At 45.6% G+C, this 19259-nt stretch overlaps 1 protein-coding gene across 3 annotated transcripts in view; it reads right to left on the reverse strand.

The window, feature by feature from the left end:
• The window catches only part of LOC112226530 (EMILIN-3), a 70333-nt gene extending 52478 nt beyond the window's left edge, over positions 1 to 17855 (reverse strand). For all 3 annotated transcript variants that reach the window (XM_024390903.2, XM_024390901.2, XM_024390899.2), the window contains exon 1: positions 17739 to 17855. In XM_024390903.2, the coding sequence (XP_024246671.1) occupies positions 17739 to 17743 (5 nt within the window). In that variant the 5' untranslated portion in view covers positions 17744 to 17855. The remainder of the gene's footprint in view (positions 1 to 17738) is intronic.
• Between the last annotated feature and the right edge of the window lie 1404 nt (positions 17856 to 19259).

The raw sequence follows: 19259 nt of genomic DNA on the forward strand, positions 1-19259 counted from the left end.
CGTAGAAATTGTCAAAGATTACAGCCACCCAAGTCATAGACTGTTCTCTCTGAACCAACACGGCAAGCGATACCGATGCACCAAGTGCACCTACAGGATCCTGAACAGCTTTTACTGCTAAATAGTTAATCAAATAGCTACCCGGACTATCTGCATTGACTTTTTGCACTAACTCTTTTGACTCATCACATACGTTGCTGCTACAGTTTATTATATATCCTGTTGCCTGGTCACTTTACCCCTAGTTATATGTACCTCAATTGCTTTGTATCCCTGCATACCAACTCGGTGCTGTTAATCTACACCTATTGTTTATGAAGCATGTGACAAGATTTGTATTTTATTTGCATTTTATTTGCATAAAAAAAATTTAGGACCCGGTGTGCCCAGTGTGTAGCCTCCACAGTTGGGAACTATGCATGGTAACTAGCTGTCTGCAACTATCACATTCGTTATATGAAGGAGACCAGGGTGCAGCGTTGTATGCGTACCTTCTTAATTTATTAAAGAAAGAACACTGAACAAACTAGAAAAACAACAAAACGAACGACACGTGAAGCTATACTAGACAATACAAAACCCCAATACAAAAACTAGCGTACCCACCCTAGTCACATCCTGACCTAACCAAAATATAAAGAAAACAGATATCTCAGATCAGGGTGTGACAGTACCCCCCCCCCCACCTCCCCCACCCCCAAAGGTGCGGACTCCCAGCCACAAACCTGAACCTATAGGGGAGGGTCTGGGTGGGCATCTACCCTCGGTGGGGGCTCTGGTTCTGGATGCCGTCCCCCCTCTTCATGCTGATCCCGCCGCCTTTGTAGAACCGGACCTTTGTAGAAGCGGATCATCGCCGGAGGCCCTGGACTGGGTACCGTCTCTGTAGACCCCGGACTGGGAACCTTCTCTATAGACCCCGGACTGGGGACCGTCACTGGAGACTCTGGACTGGGGTCCATCACTGGAGGCCCTGGACTGGGGATCGTCGCTGGAGGCCCCGGACTGGTGACCGTAGCTGGAGACCCCGGACTGGGGACCGTAGCTGGAGACCCCGGACTGGGGACCGTCGCTGGAGACTCTGGTCTGGGGTCCGTCACTGGAGGCCCCGGACTGGGGACCGTCGCTGGAGGCCCCGGACTGGGGACCGTCGCTGAAGGCCCCGGACTGGGGATCTTCGCTGGAGGCCCCGGACTGGGGATCTTCGCTGGAGGCCCTGGACTGGGGATCTTCGCTGGAGTCCCTGGACTGGGGACCGTCGCTGGAGGCCCCGGACTGGGGACCATCGCTGGAGGCTCCAGACTGGGGGTTATCGCTGGAGGCCCCGGACTGTGGATCGTCGCTGGAGGCCCCGGACTGGGGATCGACGCTGGAGGCCCCGGACTGGGGATCGTCGCTGGAGGCCCCGGACTGGGGATCGTCGCTGGAGGCCCCGGACTGGGGACCGTCGCTGGAGGCCCCGGACTGGGGATCTTCGCTGGAGGCTCCGGACTGGGGATCTTCGCTGGAGGCCCTGGACTGGGGACCGTAGCTGGAGACCCCGGACTGGGGACCGTAGCTGGAGGCCCTGGACTGGGGACCGTCGCTGGAGGCCCCGGACTGGGGATCTTCGCTGGAGGCCCCGGACTGGGGATCTTCGCTGGAGGCCCTGGACTGGGGATCTTCGCTGGAGTCCCTGGACTGGGGACCGTCGCTGGAGGCCCCGGACTGGGGACCATCGCTGGAGGCTCCAGACTGGGGATCGTCGCTGGAGGCCCCGGACTGGGGATCGTCGCTGGAGGCCCCGGACTGGGGATCGACGCTGGAGGCCCCGGACTGGGGATCGTCGCTGGAGGCCCCGGACTGGGGATCGTCAGCGTGTATTCGTACATTCTTCTTTCATTAAAGAAAGAACACTGAACAAACTAACAAAACAACAAATCGAACGAAACGTGACGCTGTACGAAAAGTGCAGACAGGCAACTAAACATAGAACAAGATCCCACAAACACCAAAGGGAAATGGCTACCTAAATACACTGCTCAAAAAAATTAAGGGAACACTTAAACAACACAATGTAACTCCAAGTCAATAACACTTCTGTGAAATCAAACTGTCCACTTAGAAAGCAACACTGATTGACAATACATTTCACATGCTGTTGTGCAAATGGAATAGACAACAGGTGGAAATTATAGGCAATTAGCAAGACACCCCCAATAAAGGAGTGGTTCTGCAGGTGGGGACCACAGACCACTTCTCCGTTCCTATGCTTCCTGACTGATGTTTTGGTCACTTTTGAATGCTGGCGGTGCTTTCACTCTAGTGGTAGCATGAGACGGAGTCTACAACCCACACAAGTGGCTCAGGTAGTGCAGCTCATCCAGGATGAATCATCAATGCGAGCTGTGGCAAGAAGGTTTGCTGTGTCTGTCAGCGTAGTGTCCAGAGCATGAAGGCGCTACCAGGAGACAGGCCAGTACATCAGGAGACGTGGAGGAGGCCGTAGGAGGGCAACAACCCAGCAGCAGGACCGCTACCTCCACCTTTGTGCAAGGAGGAGCAGGAGGAGCACTGCCAGAGCCCTGCAAAATGACCTCCAGCAGGCCACAAATGTGCATGTGTCTGCTCAAACGGTCAGAAACAGACTCCATAAGGGTGGTATGAGGGCCCGACGTCCACAGGTGGGGGTTGTGCTTACAGCCCAACACCGTGCAGGACGTTTGGCATTTGCCAGATAACACCAAGATTGGAAAATTCGCCACTGGCGCCCTGTGCTCTTCACAGATGAAAGCAGGTTCACACTGAGCACATGTGACAGAGTCTGGAGACGCCGTGGAGAACGTTCTGCTGCCTGCAACATCCTCCAGCATGACCGGTTTGGCGGTGGGTCAGTCATGGTGTGGGGTGGCATTTCTTTGGGGGGCCGCACAGCCCTCCATGTTCTCGCCAGAGGTAGCCTGACTGCCATTAGGTACCGAGATGAGATCCTCAGACCCCTTGTGAGACCATATGCTGGTGCGGTTGGCCCTGGGTTCCTCCTAATGCAAGACAATGCTAGACCTCATGTGGCTGGAGAGTGTCAGCAGTTCCTGCAAGAGGAAGGCATTGATGCTATGGACTGGCCCGCCCATTCCCCAGACCTGAATCCAATTGAGCACATCTGGGACATCATGTCTCGCTCCATCCACTAACGCCACGTTGCACCACAGACTGTCCAGGAGTTGGCGGATGCTTTAGTCCAGGTCTGGGAGGAGATCCCTCAGGTGACCATCCGCAACCTCATCAGGAGCATGCCCAGGCGTTGTAGGGAGGTCATACAGGCACGTGGAGGCCACACACACTACTGAGCCTCATTTTGACTTGTTTTAAGGACATTACATCAAAGTTGGATCAGCATGTAGTGTGGTTTTCCACTTTAATTTTGAGTGTGACTCCAAATCCAGACCTCCATGGGTTTATAAATTTGATTTCCATGGATCATTTTTGTGTGATTTTGTTGTCAGCACATTCAACTATGTAAAGAAAAAAGTATTTAATAAGAATATTTCATTCATTCGGATCTAGGATGTGTTATTTTAGTGTTCCCTTTATTTTTTTGAGCAGTGTATGATCCCCAATCAGAGACAACGATAAACAGCTGACTCTGATTGGGAACCATATCAGGCCACCATAAACATACAAATCCCCTAGACCTACAAAACGCTAGACATACAAAAACCCTAGACAATACAAACCCCCTAAACAATAAAAAAACTAGTCACACCCTGACCTAACCAAAATATAAAGAAAACAGAGATATCTCAAGTCAGGGCGTGAGAGTAACTCACTAATTAATTTTCACATCTCTGCTGTTTCTGAGATCGTAGATTAAAAGTACAATGCATTTGGAAAGTATTCAGACCCTTTCATTTTGTTACGTTACAGGCTTATCTAAAAATGGATAAAATACATTTCCCTCATTAAGCTACACACAAAACCCCATAATGACAAAGTGAAAACAGGTTTTTAGAGATTATTTGCAAATTTAATTAAACATAGAAAACAGAGATACCTTATTTGCATAAGTATATAATAATAATAATAAGTATTCAGACCCTTTGCTAAGAGTCTCGAAATTGAGCTCAGGTGCATCCTGTTTCCCATGATCATCCTTGAGATGTTTCTACAACTTGATTGGAGTCCACCTGTGGAAAAGGTGGAAAGGCACACACCTGTCTATATAATGTCCCACAGTTGACAGTGCATGTCAGAGCAAAAACCAAGCCATGAGGTCGACAGAATTGTTCTTAGAGCTCAGAGACAGGATTGTGTCGAGGTACAGACCTGGAGAAGGGTACTAAAACATTGCTGCACCATTGAAGGTCCCCAAGAGCACAGTGACCTCCATCGTTCTTGAATGGGAGAAGTTTGGAACCACCAAGACTCTTCCTAGAGCTGTTCACCCAGCCAAACTGATCAATCGGGGAAGAAGAACCTTGGCCAGGGAGGTGACCAAGAACCTGATGGTCACTCTGACAGAGCTCCAGAGTTCCTCTGTGGAGATGGGAGAACATTCCAGAAGGACAACTATCTCTACAGCACCACCAATCAGGCCTTTATGGTAGAGTGGCCAGACTGAAGCCATTCCTCGGTAAAAGGCACTTGACAGCCCGCTTGGATTTTGCCTAACAGCACCTAAAGACTCTCAGACCATGAGAAACAAGATTCTCTGGTCTGATGAAACCAAGATTGAACTCTTTAGCCTGAATGCCAATTGTCATGTCTGGAGGAATCTTGGCAGCATCCCTACAGTGATGCATGGTGGTGGCAGCATCATGCTGTGGGGATGTTTTTCAGCGGCAGGGACTGGGAGTCTAGTCAGGATCAAGGGAAAGATGTACAGAGTAAAGTACAGAGAGATCATTGATGAAAACCTGCCTCAGAGTGCTTAGGACCTCAGACTGGGGTGAAGTTTCCCCTTCCAACCGGACAATGACCCTAAGCACACAGCCAAGACAATGCAGTAGTGGCTTCGGGACAAGTCTGAATATCCTTGAGTGGCCCAGCCAGAGTCCGGACTTAAACCGATCGAACATCTCAACTCAAATTTATTGGTCACATACACATGGTTAGCAGATGTTATTGCGAGTGTAGCGAAATGCATGTGCTTCTAGTTCCGACAGTGCAGCAATATCTAACATGTAATCTAACAATTCCACAAACACACAAATCTAAGTAAATTAATGGAATATGAATATATAGGCAAGATGCAATCTCTGCAGAGACCTGAAAATAGCTCTGCAGTGACACTCCCCATCCACCGTGACAGAGCTTGAGAGGATTTGCAGAGAAGAATGTGAGAAACTTCCCAAATCCATGTGTGTCAAGCTTGTAGCATAATACCCAAGACTCGACGCTGTAATCGCTGCCAAAGGTGCTTCAACAAAGTACTGAGTAAAGGATCTGAATACTTATGTATAAGTGATCGTTCTGTTTTTTTATACACTCGCAAAAAAATGATAAAAATGTGTTTTTGCTTTGTCATTATGGGGTATTGTAGATAAAATAGTAGAGGAATACATTTGTGAATGTGTTCTGTAGCAGAGCTTTCTACTAAATGGGGGCTTTATTCTTTAATCATTGCAGGTGTGCATACGGACTCTCGTATTTGAAGGTCATTTTTATAACATTTCCTTGAGCTATGTGGAGTCATCTAATTGGTAAATTGTTGTAAAAAAATGACATAAAGAGAAACAAATAACCGTGACATGAAACACCTTGGAATCCATAGTAATAAACAAGGCATCCGTTGTGTCTTCTGTTTGTTAACAAGAAGTTAATCTTTTAACTCATGTATAACACTTGTATTTTCATGATTGTTTATTATTACTATTTTTGTAATTTGAATTTGGTGCTCTGCAATTTCACCGGATGTTGTTGAGGTGGGACACTGGCATCCCAATGAGCCGAAAGAAGTTAAATATGGTGCTCAGATTCCTTGTAGCTTCATAGATCATTAAAACATCTGGGACCAATTCCCTGGGGAGAGTAAAAAACAAAACGATTGTATCCATGTATTGCCTTCTACTGTACTGTTAATGTGAAATGCTTTCCAGACTTAAGACTTCTCAGCCTAGAGAACTCCCTGAGCACAACTGTCAGCTATGGTCCCACAATACAGTAGACTATGTGACCCACACTGCAGTCCTTTGCTGATAGAGCCACCAGAGACTGACTTAATGAAAGCACTTTAGCGAAACAGCATACCACTCAGTTAGTTTCATTACTTTAACCCTGCTGTGACCCGTCACTGGCTCTTTCTTAGGCACTTTTACTGGACATGATCTTATTAGATGCAGCCATAAAGCTACTCGAGAGAGAGAGTTTACATCCCTGGGTTGTGACATCAGCAATGTATCCCAGAGTTAAGACACCTGATCCATTCTCACAGTAGTGACCTGGGAAATTACCCGCATCTATAAAGAGAGGGAGGTGGAAAAGGAAGTATTTCTTTCACTTATTGTGGATTTCATATGCATGTGGATTTCTCTCCAGTTTAGCAGCTGCTGCCAGAGGAAAGCAATTGGCCTGGGTTAGGTGTGTACACAATCAGCCCTATTAGATGTAGACACAGTATGTTGAGTTACCTTCGCCATGCTTTTGCCAATGGACATGGGCCATTGACACCTCATGGTATGTGAGGGAGAAGAAGGAGGGTGTTTGTTCTTGCGTTCATAGTGTATGTGTGTGTGTGCACATGTGATTGTTTGTTTTCATGTAGCCTAAAGTTAGTTTTCATTCATCTTGTATCAACGACCACAATAAATGCATTAAGGATCGGTGTCCCGAAATCAGGACAGTTGTTGCTCAATATGCGATAATGTGACAGGAATGATGTTGGAAACAAAAGCCAACTTTCCAGGACATAGACATGTCTTATATGGGCAGAAGCTTAACTTCTTGTTAATCTAACTGCACTGTTCAATTTACAGTAGCTATTACAGTGAGAGAATACCCATATCTGTTGTTTGAGGAGAGTGCACAACAACAAAACACTTTTACCATGGCAACTGGTTTGATACATTCACCTCTGAAGGTAAATAATGTACTTACATTCAGTAATCTGGCTCTGATCTGTCATCCTCAGGGTCCCAGAGATTAAATGTAGCATAGTTTTGTTTAATAAAATCTATTTTTATATCCTAACATGATCCATGTTGTATACAGCATTTCTCATGAATTCCATCACTTTCAACTTGCAACAAAACAATCGATGTAATATAAACACTAAACCTTGTTTCACCAAGTCAAGTTTGGTTTCTGTGCAATCCTTAGACACTCTAGAAGGCAACCAAAATGTCCTGCATCATTCTACATGATGTATTGGCTACACAACACCTCTTTAAGCCCACAGAAATCATTACGCACCAATGAGACGGACGGTGTTCACTTTGTTGGCTGTACTTGGTCCAACCACCTATCATTCTGAAACATAGCTAGCTAGATAGCCAAAATGGCTTTGCATGAGTCCTTTGTATAAGTAAAAGCCATTGTACTAAGCCCAAGCACAACAAGATTAATTGTCCATTGAAAATCGAGAGAAAGAAGAGTTTGCATTACGCACAGCTTGATGAGTAATACAACGTTTTCTGCCACTGTAAGAAGTATAACATGTCTACTAAGAGTATAAACGCTAAATCGAACTTCAAGTATACACATTTGAATGAGATTAATGCAGAAATTGAGACACGAGGAGTCCTGCTCGCAAGAGAGAAGGAGAAGATAGTAACGTTACTTTTCCAGATCAGTAAGTAAAATACGTTTTTGCTTCTCTTGCTAATCCAGTTGTTTACATGATTGCATATTCAATTATGATATTTGTATTTAATTTAATTATATATGTATATATAATGCCTGAGGCATACAATATCTTAGTATAGTCTATTTGTCTTATTCCCTATTGATCCACATTTTTCAGTATAGTGATTGTGTTCCCCATACTCATATATATATATATACTATTTAAGTGTTGTGGATTTGATGTATTGATGTAGTGCTCACCCCCTGCTAAAATAAAGGTTAAATAAAAACAAGTAATAGTAATATATATCTTTTTTTTAATCCTGAATAGTGGCTGTGGGTGACATCTTCAAAAGCACCACATTTAAGTCCTCCATCCCCCACACATTCATATGTAGGAACTGGGTTCTACAGTTTGACCCCACTGCTGTCTCTGGCACCACAACCACCCCGCTCAGCCATCTAGATGTGTGATGGTTAATGTATTTTCTGTAGGGAAGCTAATTATCCATCATATATGAGATTCCTGGGAGTGTGTAAACTTACATTTTTATTATCATTCAATTAGTGTATGTTCTCCATAGTTATGTACAGACATACTCAAATTAGTTGGTACCCTTACAGCTCATTGAAATAATGCTTCATTCCTCCTGAAAAGTGAGGAAATTAAAAGATATTTGATCATGTATACTTGCATGCCTTTGGTATGTCATAGAATAAAGCAAAGAAGCTGTGAAAAGAGATGAATTATTGCTAATTCTACAAAGGCCTGGACACATTTGTTAGAAAAGATAATAAATAATTGGATTATGGTGATATTTCAAACAAAACATTTTCTTTAATTAGTATCACACATCTCCAATCTTGTAATCAGTCATTCAGCCTATTTAAATGGAGAAAAGTAGTCACTGTGCTGTTTGGGATCATTGTGGTCACCACACTGAACATGGACCAGAGAAAGCTGAGGAGAGATTTGTCTGAGGAGATCAGAAAGACAATAATAGACAAGCATGGTAAAGGTAAAGGCTACAAGACCATCTCCAAGCAGCTTGGTGTTCCTGTGACAACAGTTGTAAATATTATTATGAAGTTTAAGGTCCATGGAACTGTAGCCAACCTCCCTGGGCGCGGCCGCAAGAGTAAAACAGATTGAACAGAAGTGTAACGGATCTCATCCTCCTCTTCTGAGAAGGAGTAGCGAAAAGGATCGGAGGACCAATGCGCAGCGTGGTAAGTGTCCATAATGTTTAAAACCTGTTAGAGATAGGGGGCAGCATTTTCACTTTGGATGAATTACGTGCCCAAACTTAACTGCCTCCTACTCTGTCCCAGATGGGAATATATGCATATTATTATTACTGGTGGATAGAAAACACCCTGAAGTTTCTAAAACTGTTTTCATTATGTCTGCGAGTATAACAGAACTCATATGGCAGACAAAAACCTGAGAAGAAATCCAAACAGGAAGTGAGAACTCGATTTTCAAAACAGTGCCATATGAAGTCCATGTTAGTTATGGATGTGCCTGCACTTCCTATGGCTTCCACAAGATGTCACCATCTTTAGATTCTGGTTGTATGATTCTACTATAAAGGAGGGGCTCATAGGAGCTCTTTTACTGAGTGGGATTCCTGGGACTGCCTTCTGATGAAGATATTCAAAGGTAAGTGAATATTTATAGTGTTTTTTGTAGCTTCTGTTGACGCCAAAATGGTGGCCACTTCTTTGGGTTCTGTACGCCGTTCTCAGATTATTCTTTTTCCGTTAAAAACTTTTGAAATCTGACACAGCGGTTGCATAGCGGATACATTTATCTTTAATTCTGTGAATAACACTTGCATCTTTTATCAATGTTTATTGTGAGTATTTCTGCTAAATTACCAGATGTTTTGGAATCAAAACATTACTGCACGTAACGCGCCAATGTAAACTTTATATATATATATGCACATTATCGAACAAAACACACAATACATGTATAACATGATGTCCTATGAGTGTCATCTGATGGAGATAATCAAAGGTTTGTGATTAATTTGATCTATATTTCTGCTTTTTTGACTCTATCTTTGGCTGTGAAAAATGGCTGTGTTTGTTTTTGGATTTGGTGGTGATCTAACATAAATATATGTTGTGTTTTCGCTGTAAAACATTTTTAAAAAATGGACACGATGGGTAGATTAACAAGATGTTTGGACTTGTTAAAGTGTGAAAGTTAAATATTTCCCGAAAATATTTTTAGAATTTCCCACGCCACCTTTTCAGCTGAATGGGGGGGGTCTTCCTTTTGAGGGACTCCTAGCCATAACAAGTTTTAATCAAAATGCAACAGAACACTGGAACAAAACAATAAACGTAAATTAACGAAACAGTCCCGTGTGGCAACAAGCACTGACACGGAAGACAAACACCCACAACTCAAAAGTGAAACCAGGCTACCTAAGTATGATTCTCAATCAGAGACACTGATTGACAGCTGCCTCTGATTGAGAACCATACTAGGCCGAACACAGAAATCCCAAATTATAGAAAAACGAACATATACAACCCACCCAACTCATGCCCTGACCACACTAAAACAAAGACATAACAAAGGAACTAAGGTCAGAACGTGACAAGAAGGATAGTGTGAATGGTAGAAAAAGAACCAAGGTTAACTGCCAAAGAGATACAAGCTGAACCGCAAGGTGAAGGTACGTCAGTTTCTGATCGCACCATCCATCGCTTTTTGAGTGAATGTGCGCTCCATGGAAGAAGACCCAGGATGACACAACTTTCGAAAGGAAAACATAAAAAGCCAGACTGGAATTTGCATAAACGCATATTGACAATCCTTCTTGGAGAGTGTCCTTTGGACAGATAAGTCAAAACTGGAACTTTTTGGCAAGTCACATCTGCTCTATGTTCACAGACAAATATTTTTTTTTCAAGTTTTCAAAGAAGAGAACAACATACCTACAGTGAAACATGGAGGAGGCTTGGTTCTGTTCTGGGGCTGCTTCGCTGCGCCTGGCACAGGGTGCCTTGAATCTATCCAGGGCACAATGAAATCTCAAGACTATCAAGGCATTCTGGAGTGAAACGTACTGCCCAGGTCATGTGTCCTCCAACAGGATAATGACCCAAAACACTCAAGGATGGATAAGAACAAAACATGGACTATTCTAAAGTGACGTTCAATGAGTCCTGATCTGAATCATATCTAACATTTTTGGAAAGAGCTGAAGCTTGCAGTCTGGAGAAGGCACCCATCAAACCTGAGACAGCTGGAGCAGTTTGCTCAGGAAGAGTGGGCCAAACTACCTGTTAACAGGTGCCGAAGTCTCATTGAGGGCTGCAGAAAACATTTGATTGCAGTGATTGCCTCTAAAGGTTGTGCAACAAAATATTAGGTTATGGGTCTCGTAATTTTTGTCCATGCCATTTATTTGTTTTATTACTTTCAAAATTATGTTGAATAAAAAATCAAAAGCAAAGTGTGATTTCTATCAAATATGGAATAAACAATGGTGGATGCTAATGACTGTTGTCAGTTTTAAGTTATTTCAGAGAAATAACGCGTGGCTCTAGCAGGGCGCCGACACCGGCCTCGGGGTCGACCCGGAGAGCCGAGGCGCAGGGAGATCCGTACGAAGACGGTGGAACTCCTGCAGCATTGAAGGGTCCAACACCTCCTCGACCGGAACCCAGCACCTTTCCTTCGGACCGTAGCCCTCCCACTCCACGAGATACTGAAGGCCCCTCGCCCGATGCCTCGAATCCAATATGGAGCGAACGGACTACGCTGGGGCCCCTCGATGTCCAGAGGGGGCGGAGGAACCTCCCGCACCTCAGACTCCTGGAGCGGGCCAGCCACCACCGGCCTGAGGAGAGACACATGGAACGAGGGGTTAATACGGTAATCGGGTGGAAGCTGTAACCTATAACAAACCTCGTTCACTCTCCTCAGGACTGTAAATGGCCCCACAAACTGCAGACCCAGCTTCCGGCAGGGCAGGCGGAGGGGCAGGATTTGGGTCGAGAGCCAGATCCTGTCCGAACACCGGGGGCTCACTGCGGTGACGGTCAGCATTCTCTTTTTGACGCAGCCCGCTGAAGGTGAACACGGGCAGCTTCCCATGTCTCATCCGCGCGCCTGAACCAGTTGTCCACCACAGGAGCGTCCAGTTGTCCACCGCAGTAGCCTCCGGCTGGTACCCCAGTACGCACTGGAAGGGAGAGAGGTTAGTGGAGGAGTGGCGAAGCGAGTTCTGTGCCATCTCGGCCCAGGGCGACGCCCACTCCCCTGGCCGGTCCTGGCAATAAGACCGCAGAAACCTGCCCACATCCTGGTTTACTCTCTCCACCTGCCCGTTACTCTCGGGGTGAAACCCCAAAGTAAGGCTGATTGAGACCCCCAGACGTTCCATGAACGCCTTCCAGACCCTAGATATGAACTTGCGACCTCGATCAGACACTATATCCTCAGGCTCCCCGTAGTGCCGGAAGACTTGCGCAAACAAGGCAGTCTGCAGGGCCGCAGGGAGACAAGGCAGAGGGAGGAGATGACAGGACTTAGATAACCGATCCACAACGACCAGGATCGTGGTGTTACCCCGTGAGAGGGGAGATCGGTAAGAAAATCCACCGACAGGTGCGACCGAGGCAGTTGTGGAACGGGTTCTAGGGGTGTAGCTTCCCTCTGGGCAGGTGCCTAGGAGCCTTGCACTGGGTGCACACCGAGCAGGAGGAACATTAACTCTCACGTCCTTAGCCAAGGTAGGCCACCAGTACCTCCCGCTCAAACAGCGCACTGTCCGACCGATCCCAGGATGACCAGAGGAGGGTGACGTGTGAACCCAATAGATCAACCGGTCACGAACAGCAAACAGGAGGCACAGACGCCCAACGGGACACAGGACGGGAGCGGGATCTGCACGTAACGCCTGCTCAATGTCCGCGTCTAGTTCCCACTTTACCGGTGCCACCAGGCAGGAGGCGGGAAGTATGGGAGTGGGATCCATGGGCCGCTCCTCTGTGTCATACTGCCGGGACAATTTGTCTGCCTTCAAGTTCTGGGAGCCTGGTCTGTAGGAAAGGATGGACACAAAACGGGTGAAAAACATGGCCCACCTTGCCTGGCAAGGTTTCAGTCTCCTCGCTGCCCGGATGTACTCCAGATTGCGGTGGTCAGTCCAGATGAGAAAAGGGTGTTTAGACCCCCCAAGCCAATGTCTCTACGCCTTCAAGGCCTTGATAACAGCCAACAGCTCCCGGTCCCCCACGTCATAGTTTCGCTCCGCCGGGCTGAGCTTCTTCGAGAAGAAGGCACAGGGGCGGAGCTTAGGTAGCGTACCCGAGCGCCGGGAGAGCACAGCTCCTATCCAAGCCTCGGACGCATCCACTTCCACTATGAATGCTAAAGAGGGATCCGGATGGGCCAGCGCGGGAGTCGAGGTAAACAGACCCCTCAGGTGACCAAAAGTCCTGTCCGCCTCAGCCGACAACTACAAATGTACCGGGCCCCCATTCGGCAGTGAGGTACCTGACCAAAAACCCGGATAAATCTCTGGTAGTAGTTGGCAAACCCTAAGAACCGCTGCACCTCCTTTACCCTGGTGGGAGTCAGTCAATTACGCACGGCTGAAATGCGGTCACTCTCCATCTCCACCACCGAGGTGGAAATGCATTACCCTAGGAAGGAGATGGACTGCTGGAAGAACAGGCGTTTCTCAGCCTTGACGTACAGGTCATGCTCCAACAGGCGACCAAGCACACTGCACACCAGGGACACATGCTCGGCGCGTGTAGCGGAGTATGTCAGAATGTCATCAATATACACCACTACACCCTGCCCGAGCAGGTCCCTGAAAATCTAATCTACAAAGACTTAGAAGACTGATAGCGCATTCATCAACCCATACGGCATGATGAGGTACTCATAGTGCCCTGAGGTGGTACTGAAAGCTGACTTCCACTCGCCTCCCTCCCGGATACGCACCAGGTTGTAAGTTCTCCTGAGATCTAGTTTGGTGAAGAAGCGTGGCCCGTGCATTGACTCAATCGCTGTGGCTATGAGTGGTAGCGGGTAACAAAACCTCACAGTGATCTGGTTCAGACCTCTATAGGGCACACACCTCCCTCTTTCTTCTTCACAAAAATAAACTCGAGGAGGCGGGTGAAGTGGAGGACAGAATGTACCCCTGACATAGGAATTTGGAGACAAATGTTTCCATAGCCGCCGTCTCCGCCTGTGAGAGGGGACTCCTGGGAAGTGCAGCGTCTACCAGGAGATCTATCGCACAATCGCCCCGTCGATGGGGTGGTAATTGAGTTGCCTTCTTTTTGGAGAAGGCGAGAGCCAAATCGGCATATTCAGGGGGAATGCGCATGATGGAGACCTGGTCTGGACTTTCCACCGAAGTAGCACCAACGGAAACCCCTAAACACCTACCTGAGCACTCTCGCGACCACCCCGTGAGAGCCCTCTGTTGCCAAGGAACAGTGGGGTCATGACAAGCTAACCAGGGTAGGCCTAGCACCATGGGAAACGCAGGAGAGTCAATTAGGAAGAGACTAATTCTCTCATTGTGACCTCGCTGGGTCACCATGCCCAGAGGAGCGGTGGCCTCCCTAATCAACCCTGACCCTAATGGTTGACTATCTAAGGTGTCAACGGGGAAAGGGACAACCACGGGAACAGTGGCGATCCCTTAACTATGGGCGAATGATCTATCTATAAAATTCCCAGCTGCGCCTGAATTGACAAGCGCCTTATGCTGGGAATGCGGGGAACACTCAGGAAAGGTGACATACAAAAATATATGTGGAACAGAGGGCTCTGGGTGAGAATGGTGTCGACTCCCCTGGGTTGTCGCCAGAAAGCCCTGCCTGCTGTCTTGATACCCAGAGTAACCAACCCGGCACCGACTGGCAGTGTGACCACAGATGGTGCATAAGCTGGAACCTCCTCCTGTGAGGGGGTGCGGGGGGATGGAACCAACAGACCCCAATCTGAACATCCACGGGTAGCCAGCAGGTTATCCAGCCGGATGGACAGGTCCACCAGCTGGTCGAATGTGAGGGTGGCGTCTCTGCAGGCCAACTCCCGACGGACTTCTTCGCGCAGACTGCAGCGATAATGGTCGATCAGGGCCCTGTCGTTTTCACCCTGCGCCGTCAGCCAGGGTTCGAAATTCCAGGGCGAACTCCTGGGCACTCCTTGTCCCCTGCCTCAGATGGATGAGGCATTCACCTGCCGCTCTACCCTCGGGTGGGTGGTCAAAGTTTGCCCGGAAACGGCGGGTGAACTCCTCAAACTGGTACAACATCGCATCTCCCTCTCTCCACGTGGCATTGACCCACTCCAGAGCTTTCCCTGTGAGGCACGAGACGAGGGCGGACACTCTCTCACGGACCGAAGGAACTGGGTGGACGGTTGCCAGGTAAATGTCTAACTGCAACAGGATCTCCTGACAGTTCGCAGCCATCCCATCGTATTCCTGGGGAAGGGAGAGACGAATCCCACTGAGACCAGGAGAAGGAGGGGCGTGTAATGGAGACCCCGGTTGTGCTGGTGGAGGGGCTGGTAGAACTCCCTGTCTCTCCCAGTTTACCTTTGTCTGGACAACACGGTCCATGGCGGTGACAAGATGGTGGAGCATTGCTGCGTGCACCTAGATGTGCTCCTCCACCCCTATACCCGGGGTACCTGCTCCTGCTGACTCCATAAGTTTGGTCCGGAATTCTGTAAAGGTTGTGTACTGGCGGCAAAGAAGTCAGGCGCAGGAGAGCAAAAACTGTGTTTCAACGGCATAGTTTAACCTCTCTAGGGTATGTGGGACGTGTGCGGTTTAAAGATTAACTTCTTGTGAATCCAACCACAATGTCAGATTTCAAAAATGCTTTATGGCGAAAGCATAACTTACATCGCCCAGCAGACAAATCATTACAAACAGTAACCAGCCAAGTAGAAGAGTTACACAAGTTAGAAATAGAGATAAAATTTGTCATTTACCTTTGATGATCTTCATATGGTTGCACTCAGAAGATATTAATTTATTCAATAAATGTTCCATTTGTTCGATAAAGTCTCTCTTCATATCCAAAAACCTTTCTTCAGTAATCCACAGGCTCAAACGCAGTCACAACAGGCAGACAAAAAAAATCAAAATTGTATCCGTAAAGTTCATAGAAACATGTCAAGGATGTTTATATTCAATCCTCAGGTTGTTTTTAGCCTAAATAATCAATAATATTAATTTTTGCCTAAATCGCTAAATAATTTTAGCCTAAATAATCGATAATATTTCAACCGGACAATAACTTATAAAAGGTAAACAAGAGAGTTACTCTCTCGGTCGCCCTCATGAAAAAGCTCTGTGACATGTTAGGGTCCACTCATTCAGACTACTCTTACTCCCTCATTTTTCAGAATACAAGCCTGAAACAATTTCTAAAGACTGTTGACATCTAGTGGAAGGCATAGGAACTAACAATTTGAATCCTAAGTCAATGGATATTGTAATGGCATTGAATAGAAAACTACAAAAAAGAAAAATCCTAATTCCTGAATGGATTTTTCTTAGGATTTCGCCTGCCATATCAGTTCTGTTATACTCACAGACACTATTTTAACAGTTTAGAGTGTTTTCTATCCAAATCTACCAATTATATGCATATCCTATCTTCTGGCCCTGAGTATAAATCAGTTTAATTTGGGCACGCTTTTCATCCAAAATTCCAAATGCTGCCCCCTACCCTAGAGAAGTTAATAATAAAAATCACCGTAAAGAGGAACAATCAATACAATGGGTACAAACCCCTTCGCACACCAGAATAACGTGCACAAGCACTTAAAATAAGCAATTCCGGACAAGGACATGGGGGTAACAGAGGGTTAAATACACAACATGTAATGATAAATTGAAAACAGGTGTGTGGGAAGACCAGACAAAACAAATGGAAAATTAAAAGTGGATCGATGATGGCTAGAAGACCGGCGACGCCGACCGCCGAACAAGGAGAGGAACCAACTTCGGCGGAAGTCGTGACAAGTAATGGGTGCAAAAAAAATCTTGATTGAGTTAGTACGCATGTATATGATAAATAAATTGTTATTTATCATTGTGTAGCATACAATTATCAATCAATCTCTCAATGTAAATGCAAAAACACAGATATTAAAAACATGTTTTTTTTTAAAAATCTACTTAAAAAAAAATGTTGATGACTTTTCACGTAGTTTTAGTTTTATTTTCAGTTCCACTAACTTTGAGTTCAAATTAATTGTAGTTTAAATACCAAACCAAATGATATGGGGATTTCCAGGTCAGTCTATGCAACACTGGTGGCAACAATGGTGGCATTGTGAACAAAGAAAGGTACACTAAACCATTTGTACAAAAATAAAAGCCCTTTCCAAAAATCTAAATGGACTACTCTAAGCTAAATTACATCTAAATGGGCCAATAGATTAAATAAATCCAGGTCACTTGTTAACTTCACTTGTCTAAATAGATTTAATGCATATGTGAGGTCTGAATAAGTCATTGATCAATAGATGTATGTTTTTTTGTGAAGCTGTACTTGTCGGGAGAGTTATTCTATGTAGTCCATATGATCAAACCATGCAAAGCTGTACTTGTCGGGAGAGTTATTCTATGTAGTCCATATGATCAAACCATACGAAGCTGTACTTGTCGGGGGAGTTAATCCCTCATATTCCATAGGATCAAACCATACGAGGCATGAGCTCATTCCAGCTTGCATGACATCCCTGGTCTTCCATTGTGGTTTGGAAAAATATGAGATTAGATTATATTTTAGACACACACACACACACACACACTTCCACACAGAGACACGTACAGTCCTTCTCTCTCCGGGGGGACGATAGTCTACTCAGCATCTGGCTTTGATTACCAGACTACCACAACCTCGCCAACAGCAAAACATTCACACAGAAACACAGCCATCATCTGATCCATATTTCATACCTCATTATACAGCTCCCCAGTGCCCTGAAACACCCAAGCAATGTCTCCTATTATCCAAGGACAGAACAAAGCTATGTACCTCTATCCCCTCGCCATGCTGGGCAAAGAGCTGTCTGTAAGCTATCGGACCAAAACGACTGCGTGTGTGTGTGTGTGTGCATGCGTGTGTGTGTCTGTGTGTGTATGTGTCTGTGTCTGTCTGTGTTTGTGTGGTGTGTGTGTGTGCAAGGGAGCGTGCGTGTTTGTGTGTGAGTGTGTAGGATTGGGAGCCTGTATTTTAACCCTAAAAGTGCCAACCTACTGTACTTTGTCTTAAAAGCGCCACAGGGGTTATTTTTTTACCCTACATCGGTAATGATTGCAAAGAGAGGCTGTCTGTCAAGCAGTAAGACTTTTCCTTCAATTACATTTTTGTAACACAAGTTATGGGTTTTACTTCCCCCAAAATAACATATATTAGAACATTTTCACACATTTATAGTCACATTTGATTATTAGAAATATACATTTTGGGCTGTTTTTGATGTTTTTAACAGTTATTTAGATACATTTCATCCATACAAATTTGTCATGAAAAATGTTATTTTATTCAATCAAAGTGCTGTGTTGCTTTAATACTCAGAGGTTGAGAAATTGGCAAATGAGCAAATCTGACGTACTGGTACTGTTAAGGTTTTCTTGTGTCGAAGGAGAGGAGGACCAAAATGCAGCGTGGTTATCTTCATACATCTTTAATAATGATGATACAATACAAAAACAATAAACATACTGTGAAAAACCTAACCAGCCCTATCTGGTGCAAACAAACACAGAGACAGGAACAATCACCCACGAAACACTCAAAGAATATGGCTGCCTAAATATGGTTCCCAATCAGAGACAACGATAAACACCTGCCTCTGATTGAGAACCACTCCAGGCAACCATAGACTTTTCTAGACAACTATACTACACCACAATCCCATAACCTACAAAAAACCCCAAGACAAAACACACCACATAAATAACCCATGTCACACCCTGGCCTGACCAAAATAATAAAGAAAACACAAAATACTAAGACCAGGGCGTGACAGGGACAACCTAAGATAGCCACCGATAAGGGCGTTAAAGGCAACATGGGAGCTGGTGCCGTCACACTTTTAGCTATACATTTGGAACGCTATGGGAAATCAACTCAGTTCCAAGTGCATCTTAATTAAAGATGAGACTCTCAGCTTTGTACAGAGACATTATATTGACTGGTATAGAGACATTGACTGAGTTATTAAGTTGTCACATCCCTCCAATAGAGTTCCAGACTCTTGTAGAATCTATGCCAAGGTACATTAAAACTATTCTGGCTCGTGGTGGCTAGGGCTGGTTTTTAGGATTTAGAAATAAAAACAAATCAGAAATGCCTGATTTACGTAAGTATTCAGACCCTTTGCAATGAGACTCTAAATTGAGCTCAGATGCATCTTGTTTCCATTGATCACCCTTGAGATGTTTCTACAACTTGATTGGAGTCCACTTGTGGTA

The sequence above is a fragment of the Oncorhynchus tshawytscha genome, linkage group LG28 (genome assembly GCF_018296145.1).
Source record: "Oncorhynchus tshawytscha isolate Ot180627B linkage group LG28, Otsh_v2.0, whole genome shotgun sequence".
NCBI lineage: Eukaryota > Metazoa > Chordata > Actinopteri > Salmoniformes > Salmonidae > Oncorhynchus > Oncorhynchus tshawytscha.